The 21,325-nt window shown below is 39.0% G+C and overlaps 3 protein-coding genes across 7 annotated transcripts in view; 2 read left to right on the top strand and 1 right to left on the bottom strand.

Moving 5' to 3' along the window:
- Positions 1–288: 288 nt before the first annotated feature.
- macir (macrophage immunometabolism regulator) lies at positions 289–3,261 on the top strand. Its single transcript, XM_084486715.1, has 2 exons — positions 289–320; positions 1,646–3,261. The coding sequence occupies exon 2, from the start codon at positions 1,671–1,673 to the stop codon at positions 2,304–2,306; it is 636 nt and encodes a 211-aa protein (XP_084342841.1). The 5' UTR covers positions 289–320; positions 1,646–1,670; the 3' UTR covers positions 2,307–3,261.
- A 2,203-nt stretch (positions 3,262–5,464) lies between these two features.
- On the bottom strand, positions 5,465–10,611 carry ankrd55 (ankyrin repeat domain 55; the record flags this gene model as incomplete). The annotated part of the gene is made up of 7 exons (XM_084486367.1): positions 5,465–5,751; positions 7,393–7,606; positions 7,730–8,075; positions 8,657–8,824; positions 8,930–9,114; positions 9,959–10,087; positions 10,579–10,611. 7 exons carry the CDS (start codon positions 10,609–10,611, stop codon positions 5,465–5,467), a joined length of 1,362 nt encoding a protein of 453 aa, XP_084342493.1.
- Positions 8,947–21,325, top strand: part of chd1 (chromodomain helicase DNA binding protein 1) — a 31,823-nt gene continuing 19,444 nt past the window's right edge. For 3 of the 5 annotated variants that reach the window (XM_084486875.1, XM_084486876.1, XM_084486877.1), the window contains exons 1-6: positions 8,947–9,075; positions 10,028–10,123; positions 10,605–10,664; positions 19,636–19,696; positions 20,664–20,868; positions 21,096–21,218. In XM_084486875.1, the coding sequence (XP_084343001.1) occupies positions 10,610–10,664; positions 19,636–19,696; positions 20,664–20,868; positions 21,096–21,218 (444 nt within the window). In that variant the 5' untranslated portion in view covers positions 8,947–9,075; positions 10,028–10,123; positions 10,605–10,609. Of the gene's footprint in view, positions 9,076–10,027; positions 10,124–10,604; positions 10,665–17,922; positions 18,217–18,945; positions 19,022–19,635; positions 19,697–20,663; positions 20,869–21,095; positions 21,219–21,325 lie in introns of those variants that run through there. The other 2 variants (XM_084486878.1, XM_084486879.1) reach the window with 2 other exon arrangements.

The raw sequence follows: 21,325 nt of genomic DNA on the forward strand, positions 1-21,325 counted from the left end.
ACGATTTTGTAAATATTAATGTTACATATATGTAATGTTATAAATATCGATCAATGTGTGTGTGTGTGTGTGTGCGTGTGCGTGTGCGTGTGCGTGTGCGTGTGCGTGTGCGTGTGTGTGTGTGTGTGTGTGTGTGTGTGTGTGTGTGTGTGTGTGTGTGTGTGTGTGTGTGTATATTTTTCACAGTCTTTTACTTTGAAAGTAATTACCGGAAGTCTTATAAAAAATAGAAGGCCCGTCCACTCGTCTGATGATAAACGTGCCATACACCGTCCGAAGACAAGAGGCGTGAACGTCGCGTAGTAGCTGCCAGCATACAGGTTTGTCATCGGTTTACCCGTTATTTCAAGAAAATAACCCAGTGACGCTAGTTATTAGATGACAATATGTTCGACAAAGAAACCGGCATATAGCTACAATACACAATATGTAATACATGGTTACAGCCATCATATTAAATTGTGTCAAATCCATGTCGCGTCCCCTCCATCCTTTCACTTGAAAAGATAATAGTGCTCTCGTTGACATGTGCCTGCCTATTAAAGGGAATTGCCGTTTTATAGAACGATCTATTGTGCATTCTTTTTAGCACTGTTGTTCTTTTACATAGCCCTCACTAACATGAACATCCATCGTCATAGTTGGCCCAAAGCCCACAGCAGCCAACAGTGTGCATTGCTGTGATCAATTTTAGCAGGAGCTTATATTTATTAATTATATCTGTGGGGTTTGTCGGTGATAATAAATATCTGTAAATGCCCAGAATGTGATATGCACTGACCGGAATGTAGGCCCTCTTACCTATTATGTGCTGAAATCAAATTACAGAAATCCAATAATTAATAAACCAATACTATGATCTTTATTCTCAGAAGCAATTTACGCGATTACGATATTGCTCAGTATTACTTACGTTGCAGGCCTAAGCATGCGCCGTGCTTTCTTACTTGCACAGGCCAGAGGGACTGTATTCATTTAGAAGGCCTATGGCTGTTCAGTTTATCTACTCAGTTTTATAATCTCAAATTCAGACTGTTTGAGTGAATATTAAACGATGTTTTTGTTAGTTTCATGCCTGACAAATACAGATTAGAACCTATATTAGACGAATGTTTTGTCGTTAAATGTTTATTAATTGTACTGTTTATTATATAATCAGTCAGAAAATATGCGGGCTTCTATTGTACCGAAAACAAGCCTACGTTAGGCCAGCACTTACTGCATGCATATGGTGTGTTGAAGAGAGCATTAAGTGATCTTTTGTCGGAATATGCCCTGTCTCAAGATACAAATATTTTATTTACATTTTATTTTGGCTCACTGGTTAGTTTTCATGTTGAATTTAAGGATTCATTGATTTCACCAGTTTACCAGGAGTACAGTAGATAGTAATAACCGTTATATCATAAATGTAACAGCACAAACTCTTAAAGGCTTAATCGTGTAATAAAGGGGATGAGGATGAGGATGAGGAGGATGTTTTAAGTTCTGACCTAGCCTCAGTCAGTTTGTACTACAAGGTTACCTTAGACGCTAACATCAAGAGGGGATCAGATTTCAAACATGGAGAGATGGTAAACACTTATTACTATTACTCCAACCTTCACAACCCTACTGCCTCTTTGTCTGCTTTTTCTTTTTCCAGTGAGGCGTTGTCTATTCATTCAGAAATGGATATCGGTGGAGTATCAAGGAAACCAGTGCCTATCCTCTCTGCCGAAGAGGCCATAGCCAGCTTTAAACAAGACGTGGACAGACCCCGCTGTGCCAGCACCCCTTGTTCCCCCATCAAAAGTACTCTTGGTGGATACCAGATCGTTCACATGGACTCCAACTTCCTGGTGGGATTCACCACGGGTGAAGAGCTGTTGAAAATGGCCCAACACTGGTCCACCAGCGCCCCGGAACAGAGCTCTCTACCGGGCGTATCTCCTAGCTTTGTTACGACCACTGGACCCAAAGCGAACGATTTGGGTATTCACCGGGGATCCCACATCCTAAAAGCCAAAAGCCGATCCTACCAGCCTTACGGCGTACCCGCTGCTAATGGGCGGAGTCGGAGGCGCGTGCCCAGCTCAGGTGACACCCTGCTCAGGTCCTTGACACACGGGGAGTCTAGAAGGGGCCTCCATGGACCCTTACCCCTCTGTCTAATCAAAGGAAACAGGGCCCAGGCCAAGTCTCTAGACTACCTCAATCTAGATAAAATGAGTATTAAAGAGTCAACCGACACAGAGGTTCTCCAGTTCCAACTTCAACACCTGACTCTGCGTGGAGAGTGCTTGTTTTCCAGAAACCAAACATGAAACGACGTCAAAATGCCTTTTTAGGCACCATCTCCCCTTGCTAAGGATTTTGGTGCTTGCAGCTTTGTTTTTCCATGTTCATATGATAGGCAGGTTGTTAACGAGATACTCACCAAACATTTAATATTGTTAAAATTGAAAGGTGGAGGCTAGGCCTGGAGATGCATATTAAGTTAACACTACTCACAATTGTGAGGAATTGGTTAGGGGTAATATTTCGAAAAGGAAGGATGGTTACAAAAATGTGAAGTATGTCAAAATTAGCAATAACTAGTTATATATTGATAATATTTGTACCGTAATTTGAGTTAATTATGTGCAAATGAAAGAGATGATGTATGTGTGTGCTGAAAATGTTTCTATTAACACTGGTAAAACTGGATTACACAACTGTCACGTTTGCAGAATACTGTATCCTTTCCTCCACTTGATTGCACTTTGTTTGACACATAATCCAAACAAAAAATATAGCACACTCTTTCAGTTTTCAAACAATCTAGCCTTATACCCCAAAACTATTTGTACGCTGTATGCAAGCATTGTGTAAAATCAAATACTCGACTATGTACTTTCTCATGATTTCCCTCCTGTCCAAGAAGAAATGTAGGCTTTATATTTACCTGTGACTGTTATTAGACTTGAGGTTATTTAAAACCAATCCTCTTTAGAGGATTTGCCAGGGTGAGGCTTAGTGTCTGGTAGTGCCTGAAACTGAACCTTGCTATAGACAGACCTAATCTCTTCTTTTACTAAAGTTATGATTGATACTCAGAAATAGTAACAGTGTTAGTGTAGGATTCGTTTTAGTTGCTGCCTAAAACTGTGCCTGGGGGTTGCCTATTTACAAAATGTATTAACATCATTCCCATATGTATGTGAAACTGGATCTCCAAAAACATTAACAAACTGCATTGTTGTGATCTTTCTTTCATACATTTTAGAAGGCTGGTGAAAGATGTCCAAGGAGCATTATCATTTGGATAAGCATTATTCAGTTATGGGGAATCCAACTCAATTACTAAATGTCAAGCCATTACATTTACGAATGACATGTACCAAAATAACGAATAAACCCAAAAATTATTATTTATCGTTGTTCACATAGTAATTTCAGGTTCCTTGTCCTATGAGGATTGTAAAATCCTAGTCTTGTTATTTACAGCATATTTGAAGGCTTCCTCAGAGCAGGAGAGGGATATCATGAATTATATTAAATGTTTTATTTTTTCCGCCACAAGTAGAAATTATCCTGAAGCAGAATGAGATTTTCATTGACACTCATTGTAGTTGTGTAGATGTTATAAACTTGTTCCACCAGCCATGGCCAAACACGTGGCACATGTCAACCTAAAGAAATCAAAAATATTTATTTTTTACAAGAGATAAGTTAATGTATTGATTGGTTCGCAGAGCATTAAAGATAGTCACTGATAAGGTAGAGTCTGTGATAGCATCATAATATAACCACACACACACTGGCGAATGGCATCAGAGTTGGATCTCACACGTCCTCTTCAAAAGGCCTGAACTGTATTCTGAATTGTTATTGAGTGTCCGTATTTACAATTAATGCCAAGAGTAGGTTTCACTAACTAATCACATTAACTGTCCCATGAACTCTTATGAATATCAGTGTATGTATTTAATATATACTTCACTCATTGAACAAGATTGACATAAATCCATAACAAATAATCTATTGATGTAACAAATCAAATAGTATTGTACAAATCAAATCAGATTGTACAGTTCAGTTTACACCAAGAATCTTTTCTGGACATTATTTTCTAAAAAACCTACATTGTCAACATTACTCAGAATCTTCACACTGATATGCAGACAGTGTCTAACTGTGGCCTACATTGTGGCCCCAGTATTCAAAATAAGCAAGTATTCAAAATAAGCAAGCACACTCTATTGCCATTCATATGAGATGTACACAACACATTTGTTGACTTATCAAAAAAGCTATGGTACTGCCTGTGCCAATGTGCCACAGCTAAACAGTCACACTATTATCTCACTATTACTATCACTATTACTACAATTATCTAGCAAACATATATAGTGTTGTTTAACTGAACTGAACTCAGCCGCAGTCTAAAAATGTCAAAGAAACCAAAACAGTCCTTGGCGGCACAGCGAAGGAATCATTCAGAGATGGTTTTAGACGTCTAGAAACAGGCAGCACATTCAAGGGTTTACTTAAAACACTTCATATAGGATTTAATATCTTGTTTCAATTTTGAGCACTTATTACGCCTTTATTATGGTATTATAAAATAGAATTTGTATGTTTAAGTGTTTAAAAGTCTAAAGTATACATTGTCCTTTTTGTATGATTTGACAAATGAAATGCCTTCATTTTTAAAAACCATATCAAATAACCAGAAATGTTATTAAATTTTATAAAATATGGTTATATTAGATAATATATTAACTAAAATATAACAATTCATGCATTTAATGTTTATTTCAGCAAATTATTATAAACACATTAAATATCTAATGAGAAGTTAACTATTGTTAAAAGTTGTTAGAAACCCTGAGATCTTTGGGCAGTTTAATGGTGCCTAGTCAGATTTTTGGCCTAATTGTTGGACCCATTGCCCATCCAGATGCAACAAAGTTCATTTTACTGGGGCTGGATGTCAGACACTCGAATCTTCAACTGACATGGTGCTTGTGAGTGTTTATTGAAAAATTATTTAGACTTACAGTTTTACAGATGTGTACACATACACAAATAAATAGAAAGAAAATGCAAATGTCAAACAACTCATAATGTCATACTTTATTTGATTTGTAAACCAGTATGTGACATTAAAATCTGGATCATATTTAAAGTGCCAAAAGTACACAGTGCATGCCAATTTGTGGAGTTGTCCGGTAAGTAAAAATATGTAGAAAATTATAGTAATATATTTTCATGTATATTAAAGTGTAAATTAGTAGTTATAAGACAAATGCAAGACAAATTATTAAATTCTTTACCATTAAATATATATACAACCTAAACTTTTCAAAAAAGTAATAAAGGTATCCTCTGCAATATGCGTCTTGATGTTCATCAATTCAAAGTTAAACTGTACAAAAAGCTGTACAGCCAGCTGAACAGTTAATAAACTCTTTGCCCTCAAAGAATGCTGGAATTAAACTCAGGTTCTGTTGACCAAATTGTCTGCACCACCTGGTTTGGCTTCTGTCACCGTCGCACTATGCCTTCTCTGGGAGGGGATGGCAGGGAGGACCTGAACAGTTCTCAGAGGCTCTCCGTTCAGCATTGGTAGGAAGTAGCACAGCGACTGGCTTTGTGGCTTACTTAACCTCTGTGACTTGGATGTGACGGGTGGGGGAAGTCCTCCAAAGCTCTGCTCCACGGACTGTAGTGGCAGAGACTTAGACTTCTTTACGCCTTTGGAGACTTGGTCAGGTGGTAAAGAAACTGTAAGCATGTAGGAACAATTATATTAGTGTAGCCATAACGCTGCACCCACATTACAGGTGTGAGGGTACCAGCATGCCTCCATACAGTATAACTCATAACCGACACACAACACAGTGAGGCCACCATTTGTCCCCCCACTTGAGATGTCTTCATTACGGCATGAATATCTGTTGAATATCTGTTTCAAATGTATTGAGTGGTTCTTAACCAATCAGTTTGGATTAAGTGAGCTGAATATCTGTTTCAAATGTATTGAGTGGTTCTTAACCAATCAGTTTGGATTAAGTGTGCTTGTCACTTTAACTGACCATAACCCAGTTACCTGTGGTCACTGACATGTAAACACAGACCCTGGTTACATAGCACAGTAATTTGACACCAAGGTTAGCTGATCCTTGTCCGGTTTGATTTGACATGTAGACACCGTAAAAAAAAAAAAAAATTTAAGCTATCGCTTCATAGCCCTCCAGGCAGCAGAACTTCTTCATCCTCTCATGTTAGATGGAGCGCAGACTGGAAACAGCAGTGACCTCTTGAGATACAAAGTGGTATTACCAGACTATAAGCTGGGCTGGCTACTATTTTAAGTAGATATGTATCTGCGATACAATACGTAGACGTATTTTACCTAATGTCAAAATTGCTATTTATTCACCTTCTGTTGATGGTTGAAGTTCATTTTTTAAAATGTTTTAAACAAATTATGTTACACCTTAAATAAATATTTCAAGAACGCAAAAATACTTACACCGAAGAGAACATTGGTCACGAATTGAAGCCAAGCAGTTCCGAGTCTCTCTCATCTTCAGCCTGTCAATGGGCAGCAGCTGCGAATTTAGGACTGTAAATGAAAAGGGGAAATATTACAAGAAATCTAGTGAAAATTCTGTACGTAAAAGTATTAATTTACTAAATTGTTGGTTGCATTTATAATTTACATCACTTAAAGACCGGGTAAACCAAATTCAGTATTTTTCTTCTTATCATATTAATTAGGCCTTAAATGTGTCCCTCAAAACATGTAAAAAATATTTTTCCCATTCATCATTTCCTTGAGGAGCTAGGCCTCAGAGAATGTTCTGTGTGCAGGTTTAAAATGGGCGGGTCTACATCGATGACCGCTTTACGTAAAGCGGTCATACTCACATAAACCCGCCCCCTGCTGCCCTCTAGGTATAAATACATTTACCGCGCACTAGCATTCTGTGGTTTCACCCGTCTATGGTTTTACCGCTCACGAGTCTGGTTTGAATTGTCAGTTTGCAGCTAGCTTGCCCGTTATGCCTCTTCAACCTCGTTGGTGCATCTTCCCTGGATGCCACAGTGGGAAACGTAACGTTAACGGTTCGTTTACTTTATTTAAGTTTAAGTTGACCTCTCCGGTGATGGGCGTGGTTTCCTGGCCTGCAGCGCACACGCCCCCACCGTCCTGAGCCAGGGATTACTGCTCATTTTTCATCAACTTTGAAGCATAATTTTATATACTTCGCGATTTTTTTAGTCCTTCAAATTTGGCAGGGTGGTTAATAATATATTTTCCTGTGGTATTATAAACTCAAAACCCATAATTATTCTTGGTTTACCCGGTCTTTAAATAAGATTCCAAATTAAATATCATGCAGATAGCAGGCATCATACCGTGTTCATCTTTCTGTATGTATGGGACTAGGTTGGAGTAGAGGACATCTACATTGCTGGACATCTCATGTTTGTCCAACAGACTCCGCGTCCTTTGGGATATCCAGGATTTAGTGGCTAAAAACGTCTGGCGGGATTCCATTTTACAGAGACCGCTTTCTCTAGTCCGGGCCTCAAGTTGACTGTCCGACAAGTTATGCTCACTTTTGCTCTTCTGAGATGGATGAGCAAGTGGGTGCAAAGGTGGCACTGCGTGATCATTTTGCTGCACAGAATTATGGGAGCCCAACAACCAGGAATTGCCAAGAGTAATCGGGGGAAGACTTTGCATCCTTACAGAGAGTGATTTAAAATCCTCCACATAGCTATCCAGTTCCTGGGGTTTCTGCATTCTGATCAACTGGACCTTAGTCTTTAAGTCCTCCTCTCCCTTTTCCTTGGCTGATGAGGTGCTGGTTGAAGTGGCCTCCATGATGCTGTCAAATGTGGTGATGATGTCGTCCACTTCCGACGTATCTTCGGCTGGCAGTTCGTCCCCACAACTCAGCTCTTGCTTCCCCGCCTTGTTGTTCTCCTTCTTCCTTTTACAGGAGAAGATTTGGTTGAACATGTGGAATTTTCCATCTTTCTTCTGGGCCGGGTCACACACCCCCTGTGAATTGAGCTGCTGCGGGGAGTCCAATCTGTGGAAAAACATTTGCATATTGATATCAAATCATGGATTAAATTAGGTTGTCTAATGGTGTGTGTACCCCTTGAAGTACCATACTGTTAGTTCATTCACAAATCATTATGCAAGCCATTTCTGGCATGCTTACATTACACATTTTAAGTAGTGTAAGTACATTAGTAGCTATAATTGCAGTGTAACCTCTTAAAAATACCATAGCCATCCCTCAGCTGTTCATCAGTGAGATATAATGTGAGATTATCTGTCCTGGTTGACCGCGTGCCCGCCTCTGTATAAGAACGTTTCCCTGCTGATTTCAAACCATTAAGAACATCTCTTCGCTGATTTGATTCCTTTCAATCTAATTTGCGTGCTTTGCATTATCATCTTAATGGCGGCTGAATGTAGGTAGGGGAGCAGAGAGGAAGGTGTGTATTTTGGGGGTGTACATTTTGTAAATCTTGCTCTTTTCTGCCTCTCGCTCTCTTTTTACAACTCTAAGATCTTAACAACAGCACCTTGAACACAATTTTACATTATGGAACTCACTCAAATGAGAGGTTACATGTCACTTGACCCAATATACAGACTAACCTATTGACACCTGAGAGGAGTTTGATGCAGGCTGTATGACCACAATACATTGCATATGTCAGCGGCGTGTTTTCATTGATGTCTCTCGGAGCAGGCTCCGCGCCGAGCTGAAGTAACGCCTGGACGCAGTCGTCCTTCCCGGCTGCCGAGGCCCAATGAAGGGGAGTCCTGTGGGGGTGAACGTGCGCACAATTGTGGATTCAATGCAATAATTGACTTTGTTTAATCACACGTCTCATCTCTCAAATTTCCTTTGAAATAAAAATGGTTCACCTTTCATCCACATCCAGGGCTTGCAGGTTTGTCTCGCTGAAGAGTGCCAGTTCTACGATGATGTCACTGTAACCAGCCGCAGCGGCGATATGGACACAAGTCTTCCCGTTCTCATCGTCGTAGTTGATGACAGAAGAGCCAAGAGGGTGAGCCAGGATAAGAGAACACATGTACCTGCTGCCACTCTGTTGAAAGACACAAGCACAAATGCACATTTTGCTCATTCCGATTGACCGTTCTCATCTTACACTTTTATAGGGAGGTATGGAGAAAGCTATATAATGGAAATGTTAGAAAGTTGACGAAGTGAAAACATTGGATTTCCCAATGACAATGATTTCCCAATGTTTTTAGAAAGAAATGCTACATTTTGGATTGGCGACCCATTGCAGATAGATAACGTAGTTAGCAATGAGCTACTATCAGAAAACGTGCATTAACATGGTTTTGGTAAAGAATTGATCAAAATCAATCCTTGACATACCCTTTTAACCATAAATAGGAAAACTGACTTTCCCATTGCTTATACTGCTTATAATGTAATTATCTTAAATGTCTCATGGGGAAAACCATGCAAACATTTTGAACACAACCAGCAGGGGAAGCTGTTTCACCTTCCCTCCCTTTCATTTTTTTAGTGAATTGGAAGTAAAAAAATAATTGGTAACATTTGTTACAACAGTTAGCTAATATATAGGCCTTGTTAATAATATAGAAAAAGGCAAGTGAGAACATTTGGCCATCAGACTAATTCTTTATACTTTACAGAATCGACATGTTTAATGTTATAATGGGTGACAAGAGGCTTTCAAACATATAATTACGTATCAGACAAACATGAAGACGCACAGGTTAATCACCTAAAATGTGCAATAAACAAGCTAGCCTCCGCAATATAATTGATCCACTGGGGCATAAGACCATACTGTGAAGTCAGCCCACTGGCAGACCTTATACGGGCATGTCAACAATTGCAGTGGTGCTGTGAGGGGGGCGATACCCAATTAAAAACAAGCCTTTAAGTTGTACCTGCACTGCCCAATGAAGAGCTGTTTTGAAGTCTTTGTCCACAAGGGTTGGATCTGCCCCTTTCTGCAGGAGGGCCTGCACATGTGCTGGGCGGTTATGGAAGGAAGCCCAGTGCAGCGCTGTCATACCCTGCAGACAGAATCAAAAGGAGTGAGACTATATTCGGTAATTTTGTTAGAATTACACTATATCTATGCATATGTCCACATACTACAGAGCTGTTTAATTGTGGTTTATTTACGTTCTTTTTAGGAACGCTCTCAAAGATTTAGAGTTATTGTATTATTAGGTTAGGTTCAACATTATTGTCCCCGTGGGGAAATTTGTCTTGGGCACAGTGCATCATTGCTTTCATAGAAACATACTTCACAGAGAGTACAACAGAACAAAAACAGACAAACTAACATTTTAACATCGACAAAATGGAGCTTGATAGACTGTAAGTTAAATTGCACTTAGCTGTTTTGCATAGAAATTTACAGTATTATTATATTGCATTTGTGTTGCACATTGCACTAGAACTTGTGGATAAAGTGATATGTGCTAAAGTGCTTAGTGCTAAAGTGCTATGTAATTCTGCAAACCCGATTTATATATATTTTATGTTCTGAACCACCTACCTCATTGTCCTGATGGTTTATTTCAGAGGCCATGGATTGCTGCAGCAGGACCGCCATCAATCTAAGAATCAAAGAGACGAGAAGAAGTAAGCTTTACCTAAGTGTGTATGACATAAGCTGTTGTAGGTGAGATTTTAGAATGTGATTGACAGGCAAATCACATTCCCCCGAACCAATCAGGGAAGAGATGCCATAATTTGACACATACACAGGTTGGCACACAGTCAACCAGAACAGATGCCCTCACAGAACACTTTACTCAGGAATAACTGACAGATGGTTATACCAATTCTGGCCAATTACACTCAAATTATAGCTCTTCAATCCTACCTACAGCATATTTTAAATTTACAACTGCGATCCAATTCCAAGTGTATTCATACAAGGTTTCTCAATGATATGATGTTTTCTCCTCAAAGAAAGAAGTGGGCACATCTGTAGCTGCATGCACACAATAACCTGACACACATACAACAGAAACACAATTCCATATTCACTGCAAGGCACAACATAGACTGTATCTGAGTAATAATAATATACAATAATAGTACTATTATTTAATTTAAACAAAAAATGTCAGTAACTGAATGATTGCTCCCGGGGTAGATCCACTAAATCAATTTCTTCAGTATTGCCACAAAAGGTTTTAGTGAATTTCATGCTCATTGTGGTTTAGCATTGTCATTGGAATGTCAACTAACTTCTATGCAGTGCACCATGGGGATTATGCATTTTAATATGCATAATAATGTAATAATTAATACACTGATTGTAAAAACAGCACTGTTTTTACAATTTTGTCAGCCACCCCAGCTTGATTGGTCAGAAATTAGCAGGGGCGGTTTAAAGTCGGAATGGTCTTATACACAGCGCAGTCAAGTTAACTTAAAACATATATTCTCACAGCGAATGGTTGAGAGATGACTGTGTCAATTCCAACAAAGTACATTCAATAGCTCTTAAATCTTGCCTTTACATGACAGGACCAATGACACAGCGTGTATGTGAATGAGGGTGTGAAGTGAGACTGACTTGACATCATTTTCCGCCGTGGCGGCGTGAAGCGGAAGCCGTCCGTTCTTATCGGGGATGTTCTGCTTGGCTCCGTTCCTCAACAGGCAAACACAGCCTTCAAGCCAGCCCTTATAAAGACAAACAAAACAGTGACCAAACTAAATCCATTATAGAAAACAAAAAAATTAGAGATTAATGTGTTCTGATATAGGCCTAGTCACAGGTTATAGCAGGCCTACTCCCTGTTTGTGTGTGAAGTTCTTCCTTTAACCCACCAGATGTCCTCAGTACCTACATTTATATATTTACCTCACTATCACGGATGGTTCGATTAGTGTCGATTGTCTTCCCATGCGTATTCAAGCCCTCCGTTTAGTTACATTCCTGTCACTTCGTGTTATCTGTTTCCCTACCTTACCTGTCTTGCCAGGGAGTTATCTTGGTATTAGTTTTACATTAGTTTAGTAGTCTCACAAATCAGACGCAGACGAGCTCAAATCCCGGTTAACGGTACGTTTCACTTTCTTTCACTTTGTTTGACCGAGCATATTGCTGGAGTTGGGATCAGTACGCTCCTCACACACAAACACAAACCCAAACCCAGGAAGGTGACGTCACACCGTGGTCGCTAGGATGAGCCTTCTTTATAGGTCCATGGGATGAGCAAGCCATGATGTTTTATGGTCTTTGCCTGCCTGTCTGTTGGTCAATAGTAGCTTCCTCTAATTAAGGAGGCTGCAGTCTTTGGACCGCAATCCTAGGACCCACGTTTTTTATAGATTATTACTAGATTATTATTAATTACCCCTGGAAAAGACTGGACTGTAGCCCCACTCCAGGTAAAAAACAGGTTTCGAAATATAGGCCTAAACAAGATATTAGACATACACAACACATATAAACATCGAAAACAATATTATAGTATTGCTTATAATCACGCTTTAAATTGAAAACCATTCTTTGGCCACAATTGTGATTATTCTGATAAAATAAACGTGCATCTGCATTTGGTCCTAACTTTGAACTCTAACAGATATCCTTTCAAAGGATTCATGAGACATAGATGATTCACTCACAAGGTATGTTGCAAGGGAGAGCGATGTTCGTCCACATGCATCCTGAGTGTTGATGGAAGCGCCCATCTTCAGCAGAAGTTTCACAGTGTCAACCTGCCTGCCAGAAACTGCGTGCATAAGGGGTGTAGATCCTGAAGGAAATAAAGTCCACATGGTTCCATGAATAATTACATATTTTGATGACGCATATACATGTTACATACATGATATAACAGCCCTTAGCCCTTAGAAATGTGAGGTTCCAGACTTATACACATTTGCGAATTAGTCTGTGGGTGTGTTCCACAAGGCTCTATATTAAGACTAACCATTTTTATTGTTTCTTCCAATTATTCTATAACACTAACTTATTGACTTCAAACTTCTGTTAAATGCTAATCTACTAAATAGATCTAAAAATATATTTTTGCAACTTTCCAATCACTATTTTGTCTGGTTTCAGATATATAGAGTATAAATATTTGGGCACATGGCTTGGTGAGGAATTGTTCATGTTTGAAGTTGGTAAACAAGCTGTCATTGAAACTGATTTGTATTAAGAAACAAGACTTGTTTTCCATGTTAGGTAAGAAGGCTATTCTGCTCTTACAGGTAAGACCTATGGTACACATCATTGTAATCTATAGAAAGGCTTGTGGTGTCAGGATTGGTTTACATAGCATGTTCCTTGGGTCAACAGATTTGGGAAAGACCACATTCAGCTTTTGTGCACCTCACCTCACATTGCACACCTCACTACAAAACACTTGAATGCAAGATTGAATGAATGAATACATAACTTCTTAGCACCAAGGTTTCTCTTTCTCAGTCAGATATTTGGTTTGAATGTGGTGTAAAATGATTGAAAATTAGCGTCTCCCTCAATATGTCTCTGTGAGCTAAACAATAATTCAAACAAAAACAATGGACACATTCAATCAATTTACCCAAAGGAATACTGTCTCATACACAGCATAGTTTAAACCTATATTAAGATTCTGCTACATAGTAGCCTACCTCTTTTCCTCACATGTATTTACAATTTCAATCCTAAGAGCCTTATATAATCTTTGAAACACAGTCAAAGCCTGTTCCTCAAAATCATACTCCTACCTTCACCATCGCAGCATTCCAAAATAGACGGATCTTCCCGTATGATTGTTGTTAACGTGTTGACATCCCCATTTGCAGCTGCTTGAAAGACAACATTTATATCCACCTCCTCAACCGCATCTAGGTGGAGAATGACAAGCACGCATAGAGTAGGTCATTCTTTCGATAGATTAGTATATTTTTTTAATGTAAAAATCATGTTGAATCATAACTCTTGTAAAGGATATCAGTAATAGGAGTTGAGAACATTTAGTAGCTAAAAAAATGTATAAACATATTAAATAAAATAAATAACATATAAATATAAGCTACCTTCATTAATTGAGTGTTTGTGATTGAACATTTCTCTGAAGGAAGCGTTAATACAGTAAATGCTAACATGTAGGCCTTCATGGAATTTCCATTCCATGAATGAAAATAAGAACACTCGACCAGCTTAGATCTGTGATATGACTTTCCTACCACACCTAAATCTTCTGAGTTCCTCCTTAACTTTATACATTTGCCTTTTGGTATCATAAGCTCCCTGCCATTCAGCACACATTTGGCATGTTTTTCGTTTGTTTATCACTGCTAAATCAAATCAGTGGAGGAAAAATAAAAGCAAACAAGGCAACAAAAGACATGCCATACAAGAGGTGCATACACAGTGTTGCCATGGCAACAGGAGGGCAGCTAGATCGTTCTGAACCAAGCATCATTACATTCTCTAGTATACCTATGTTAGCTATGTTACCTTGTTCACTTGTAAGCAATGTAGGATCTCCTTACCTTTGTGAGGATCAAACACAGACGAGGCACTGAATTCCATTGCAAAATTCCACGTAGTGAGAAAGACCAATCTGCCTTGCTCAAAAACGCTTTCTGTCCTTTTCTTGAGAATGACATAGGAAAATGTCCTTTTACTCCAATACCTGTTTAATTCATTTTTGTCTTTTAATTTGAATATGTTTGCATTTTAAGGCCTACATTGCATTCAATTGTACACAACACACAGGCAGGCAATGAAAAAAGAGCGTAGGGTATTTTGTGATCCAGAAATTCTAGATTGCTGCGATAGAGAAACACTTATGTCTCCCCTTTTCTCGTTCTCTGACTTAAAGATATAGAATAAAAGGAGGCTCACTAATCAGGCAACCATTTTGAGACGCAGTCGTGTGTGGAGGGTAGGCTTGGGCTTGGAAAAGGATGAAAGCAGAAGCAGCACTAGTGTGCTCCCTATGACAGCGAGGCAATGGAGAGGAGGGGTCTTATGAGCATGTGCAAGGGGGGGAGGAAGAGAGACTGACACAGAGAGAAAATGGGAGGAGTCATAGACTGGATCCACTGTCAATATACTATACACTGTTTGCATGTTTTTGTTAATGAAATATATCAATGTATGTCCAAATGATTTGTCCTGGAAAGCCTTGTTTCTACATATGAATATAAGTATGCAAACATTCTGTCAAAGCATCATGAAATGTTTCTTCTGATTTTCTGTTTTAGTATATGGTAGCTTATTTTGTGTTGTAAGCTACTATTACTACTACTAGCACTATAAAATCTATATATACAAATGCTTTACAAGTCCAAATTAGTTTTAATGACAGCAATTTTAATACCATTATAATAATGGAGTTAGCAGTCAGTCAGGAGGTGTTTCTTTATTCATCCTCCCTGTGACATTGGTGTGCACACAACGTTGATTGATTAAGTGACCAAACTCACTTCAAGGTACCTTCTCTGAGTCCCAACGACCCCCTTCCTATCTCACATCCGTCCCTATACCTCAACCCACCCTCTGAGGAGCTCTAATGAACGTGCCTGCTCCCTGACACTGCATCTAGGCCTACTTCATGAAGTGTGGTTAAGACCAAGTCTGAAGACCCACCTCCCTGCAGAAGATCTCACCAGCTGCTGACTTATGTACTTTAGGGATTTGTGATTATCTAGCCTATTCCTCTAGAATGCAGCTTGGATTGTATGCTTTGATAATACAAACAATAAGTTAAAAATAAGACATTTTTTATCACACTTTTCCTGGTATTCAAAGACACTTAAAGATTAGATTAAATCACATAATAAAAACCTTAAATTGGGGACTGAGCATGTCTGACTCAGTGATGAAGCTTATGAACTCCTGGCTAGTATGTACAGCCCTCTGGTGACTGCTTTAAGGCAAATGTTTAGTCCAGCAATGATATACAGGAAACAGACTCTGCTGGGGGTCTTCTCTGGAAAATATGATGCAATCATTCTTCAATGCAACGCAATACACTTCATATTTGATGTTTGTCAATAAAATGTAAATGAAATAATGCTCATAATGTCATATGATCACCGTAATCACAGAAAAGGGAAAACAATGTGCAGCGATTATGGGAAATGGAGAGTCACTTTGTCTCCTGATCCAGAACGTTGCTGATGCATATGAATAGATCAAAATTATATTTATTTACATTTGCATCTGGGATAAAATCGTTTGCTGTGCCATTTGAATTAACCCTGGGCTGCCTCAAATCAGAACGAAGTAAAGGGGGAAGGCAACCAAAATGAGGGTCCCAAAAACACTTAAAAAAACTAAACTCTATGAGGAGAGAAAAGCCTACAAATGATGTATGTATGTCAAATGGTATGTACATGACTGTATGTACCACAATAAATCCAAGATGTTTGGTTGCTCCTGCATTCTGTCCTGTAGTGACTGCCTGGGAACTGGCAGGGTGGCACCTTTTAGAGTGTAATTGAGATGTGATAGAGCTTTTGATTTAGCATTGCAAGTGCTCCTGACCAGTGCACACTCAGCTTGCCTATAGAGGCGACAGGTATTGTCTGAATGGCTGCAGCTCAGTTCCAACTCCTTTAAATACATGAACAATCTATTTGTGGTGCCTGTTTTGTTCAGGAATTGCTGACTACTGACGTATCTTCAGTAGTGTCGACCTGATTGGTTTAGACCAGGAGGGCTACACTTCATATTGGTAATAATATTGTACAGAAAGCTTAGTTTCAATAAAACAATAGCACTGACAATGTAATTGATTCTATTGAAAGATAGAATTTACATTTGTACATTTTTTAAGTGATTTTTTAAGTAGGCTTAGCATTACATCTTTCATATAAATTAAATATCACTATTAAGGTCACAAGAATGTATCTTCAATTCTACCATATAAAGACAAAGACGGTAACTATAAGTAATCTCTTTTCTAATCAAGAAGCATTTTACCTAACAATTTATAAATTGTAACCATTGTACAATAATCTTAAATTACTTGCATGGGCCTTGACAAAATTTATTTTTAGAATGAATACCAACTTTTCAAATGTGTGCCTATTTTGTAGTATCTTAGATTGCTGTGCTAAAGTGAAAAGCAAACGTGGACCAGAATAGAAAAATATAGCCTATACAGAAATTTATCCAATGTATCCAATTTTCTGAATGGATTGACGCGTTTTATTCTTGCGATTTCTTTAATTGAATAAAGACCTGAAGTAGTGCAGGTGTATGAATAAAGAATTGTTTTAGGTACTGCCATCTACTGTCATTAAATAAAATTGCATATTATTTAATGTCAGACTCAGGAGATGTAGCCGCTCAAACGTCGTTATTTTTTTTTTTCACATATCACTTGAGATAGAGCCCTTTATACATTTCGGCCAAGAGGAAGACCGGGAACACGATTAGGTATCGGCTGGAATCCTTACATCAGTAGGCCTAAAGTGAAATCATTAGTATAAACATTGGGCAATTTTTTGTCATAATCAAATATATTTTTTGTCAATTGTATTTGCCTCTAGATTTCGTGGACATTGTTATTTTCGCTATTATGAAAAATATTCAGTTAAATTAAATGATAAAAGATAAAGCTATTTCAATAATTTGTTTGGTTTGGGTTGCAGGTGATTCAAGCATAAAATAAATGGCAACGGACCGATGTTGTCCATATGCATACTCCGTGTGTATGTATCTTGCTTACATCAGCAATGTCAATGTACCTTTAGTATGTTTAAAAACATTTACTACTATATTTAATAACCAGTTATGACAATTTCCACCCACTATTCGTGGAGTGCAATTTTTGGTTTGTTGTGAACGCATCGTCGTTACGTCACTACCCGGGGTTTCCACTCGAAATTGCAACCTTGTGAGATGAACTCGACACCGTCATGGCTGAGGCCGGTTGTCTTAAGACTATTTACTAATATGTCATATTTTTACAGTCGTGGTTAGTCAACGAACCCATTTTTGTGTTTACAGCCGGTTAAAGCCACAAAGGACCGTACTTTGTGTGCTTGGAGGCCTTAATTCCGAAGCACCGTGAGAATTTACATTTTTAAATTGTTTGGGTCTGCTCTCCCTCACGGGGAGCTAGCAGGCTATTTAGCCATCCCTAGCTAGTAAAAGAAAACAAGAAAGGGGGGATTGAAGTCGGGCAAAGGATCCAGACTGGCTGCCTGTAGGGGTTTTCAGGTAACTTCCCTTACCCGACAGCGTGTTGTTATATTTAAAAAAATAATATTATTCCAATGTCCACGGGAGACCGTTCTACGTCTACTTGAGACGAGTACGGGTTTGATGAAGGATTTAAGGCGAAAAACATCGGGGAACCAGTTGTGAAAAGTGAGCAGCTGATGAAAACAACGCTTGATATTGGTACGGCTAACTCCGTGAAGTGTAGCATGGTTTAGTCCACAGCCAGCACGGCAATGTGCGGAAACTGTTTGTGTATGCATGCTAACGAGTCTGGAGTGGGGTCGTTTTTAACGCAGTGCGAGTGGTGGGTCTTTACTTTACTTTTCGTTAGCTGCTGTCCGCGCTTTCGCCTATAGTTTGTCTGGCAGCGTTATAAGCACATAGCTCCATGCTTGACTTACGGACTGTCACAACTGATGTTCATAGTAGCGGGCATGGATGGAGAATGGTTATATATGATGTGGTGAACATTGCACACGGGTCCCCCCATAACAATTTTAGCAAATGCTACAGAACGGCACCAGATGTTTATGCACTTTTAAGCGTTTCCGGGCGATAGACAAATATTTCAAACTCGGAAGTCCAGGCAAGACGCACACTATCTGGACGTGGTGTGATTTAGCCGTGGTGGACCGAATATACTCTGTCTGGAAAAGTGTTAGGCTGTGTCATATCCAAGTTGCGGAATAGCATGCGTGGGTCGCAGAGCGTATGCTAACGACCGCGCTCGGCTGTGCCTTCATAAATTACAGTCGCCCCGCCAATAGCCACCAGCTCGCGTCGTTAGCCGATGCTAGCTAAGGTAGCTTCACAACGTTAGCCGCCGTAGTAAATCTAGACTTGAAGCAAGTGTATCGCTGTCGAGGAAGTAAATAGTATTGTAATGTGTACTCGTGCTGTCGATCATCAAATGCAACACGATTAGACTTCTTTTGCCGGTGTTTTACCACTATTAAGATTGTTGCACAACCTTCCTGCGAAACGCTTTAAGAGCATTGTCTGGGAAAGCGCGTGATTAAACGCTCAAGTTGTGCAGGCCTCGTCAGGCCTTTGCGGCCAGGAAACCGATGGGTTTGTTATACAATGTACAGTTGAATGTACACACGGACACGGCACTGGATGGATGGGTTTCCATCAGCGATGTAGAGCACATCATCAACTAGGCCTGAACCTAAACGCTGACTTGACAAGGGGTTTTATTGTACGGTTTTAAGATATTTTAAAGGTCTTAGATTGTTGATGGGGATTGTCTGTTTTCCTAAAGTTCGCTTGAGTGCACAGAGGTTTTTAGCTAAATACAAACGTTTCAAAGAAACGAATTGACCAAAAATACGGCAAATAGTTCAATCAGAACTAGTATTGATTTGGGTATGGGCATCATATGATCATTTATACAGTGTTTATCATATTTTGCAGACCTAAATATGGCTGGACGAAGTGAAGATGACAGTGTAAGCAACAGCAGTGGGGAATCAAGGTAAGATCATTTGACTAAAACCGTAAAAGTACAATTAGACCGTTATATCGCTGCCACATGGGTGATTCAATCATCAAGGGTATATACCTGCAATTTGATGAAAAATGTTTTAGCTCTGTAGAATTATGACTCGTGTCCGTTATATACTAGTTATACATGTTAGTACATCCAATGATTCGTACACTTATTACAGAGGGCATTTGATGGATCTTTATTCAGACACCGGCACACCTTAATGTAATGTAAATAGAATGGAAAGCTAAACAATTATTCTATAGATTTAACGTCTACCCAAATTCGTACATGTTAGTATAGTAGTCTATCTATTTAAAAAAAAATCTGATGGGTTCAAATACAGATTATCACTGTCATGGTCTTATTTGAAATTGGCTTTGGCTAAGAAGGTTATAGGTTGTTGAATGTTTAATAAATTGATAAGAACCAACTGTGGAGTAAAGCAGTAACTAGTCTGGAAGAATTTAGTTGGATTCCATTTGTATACAGCAGTAACATGTAGCCTGTCTCTAACAGCACTTATGATCTATGTAGTATCTATGACAATGCTGACTATTGGGCTATACAAATAACTTGACTTCTACCTGTGAACTCTGGGTAACTTTAAATGGGTTTACTGAATCTATGGCTCCAAGTCGGACACTGACAGCCACCAGTCAGATGATTACCATACGCGGCTCAGATGTTATGCTTATTATGGTAAACACAAGTGTAGCAAGTTACAATTATTTTTAATTGTTGGTTTTACCAATTTATTCCGCTTATCTTTTACATAGCTCACGGAATTGTACAGGAATCAAGACATGGGCATACACAAGTAATAGTTCAAATGTTCTGCTTTATGAGAAAAACATGCCTTCTTTCCAAAATAGTATTACTCACTTGTAGTAGATGACCGGCCTTCTGTATTATGTATCATCTGTATTGTATTGTTTTTGTGTTGTTCACACAGTAATTCCGATGATGAATCTGGTAGTGGATCAGGCTCTGCATCGGGCTCTGGTTCCAGTTCTAGCTCCAGTTCAAGCAGCAGTACCCATTCAGGCAGCAGTAACTCAGGAAGTGGCTCAGACAGTGGCAGCCAATCAGATTCCGACTCGGGAAAATCCAAGGAGAAGACTGAAGCACCCAACAAGTCAAACATTGATGGAGCAGATGTAGGTCAAAGTCTCTCTAAACTTCAGAGTCAAACAATGTATTAAGATGGAAACTCGGCGATGGGACACTATTGCTCATTCCACTATGCACTATACATGCATAAAATGGAATGATTACATAGGCATTTAAATAATAACGTGTTATGCAGTCGTTATCATTATTTGTTGTATTATATATTAATATACCATTTCAATATATTGATTCAGTTGAACTTCTTTGGTTACAGTTTTGGAAGTCCAACCCGAGCATCCTGGCAGTGCAAAGGTCCGCTATGCTCAGGAAACAGCAACTTCATCAGCAGCACCAGCAGCAACGGCAACAAAGCTCTTCAAATAGTGGATCTGACCAGGTAAATTACTCTGTCCATTACTAATATGTAACACACTGCATGGCAAATATTAAGCCAGTGGTGGATGCTTTGATTAGTTAAAAAGGAAAATATTGATAGAACAATCA

The sequence above is a fragment of the Micromesistius poutassou genome, assembly GCF_964030765.1.
Source record: "Micromesistius poutassou genome assembly, chromosome: 22".
Lineage (NCBI taxonomy): Eukaryota > Metazoa > Chordata > Actinopteri > Gadiformes > Gadidae > Micromesistius > Micromesistius poutassou.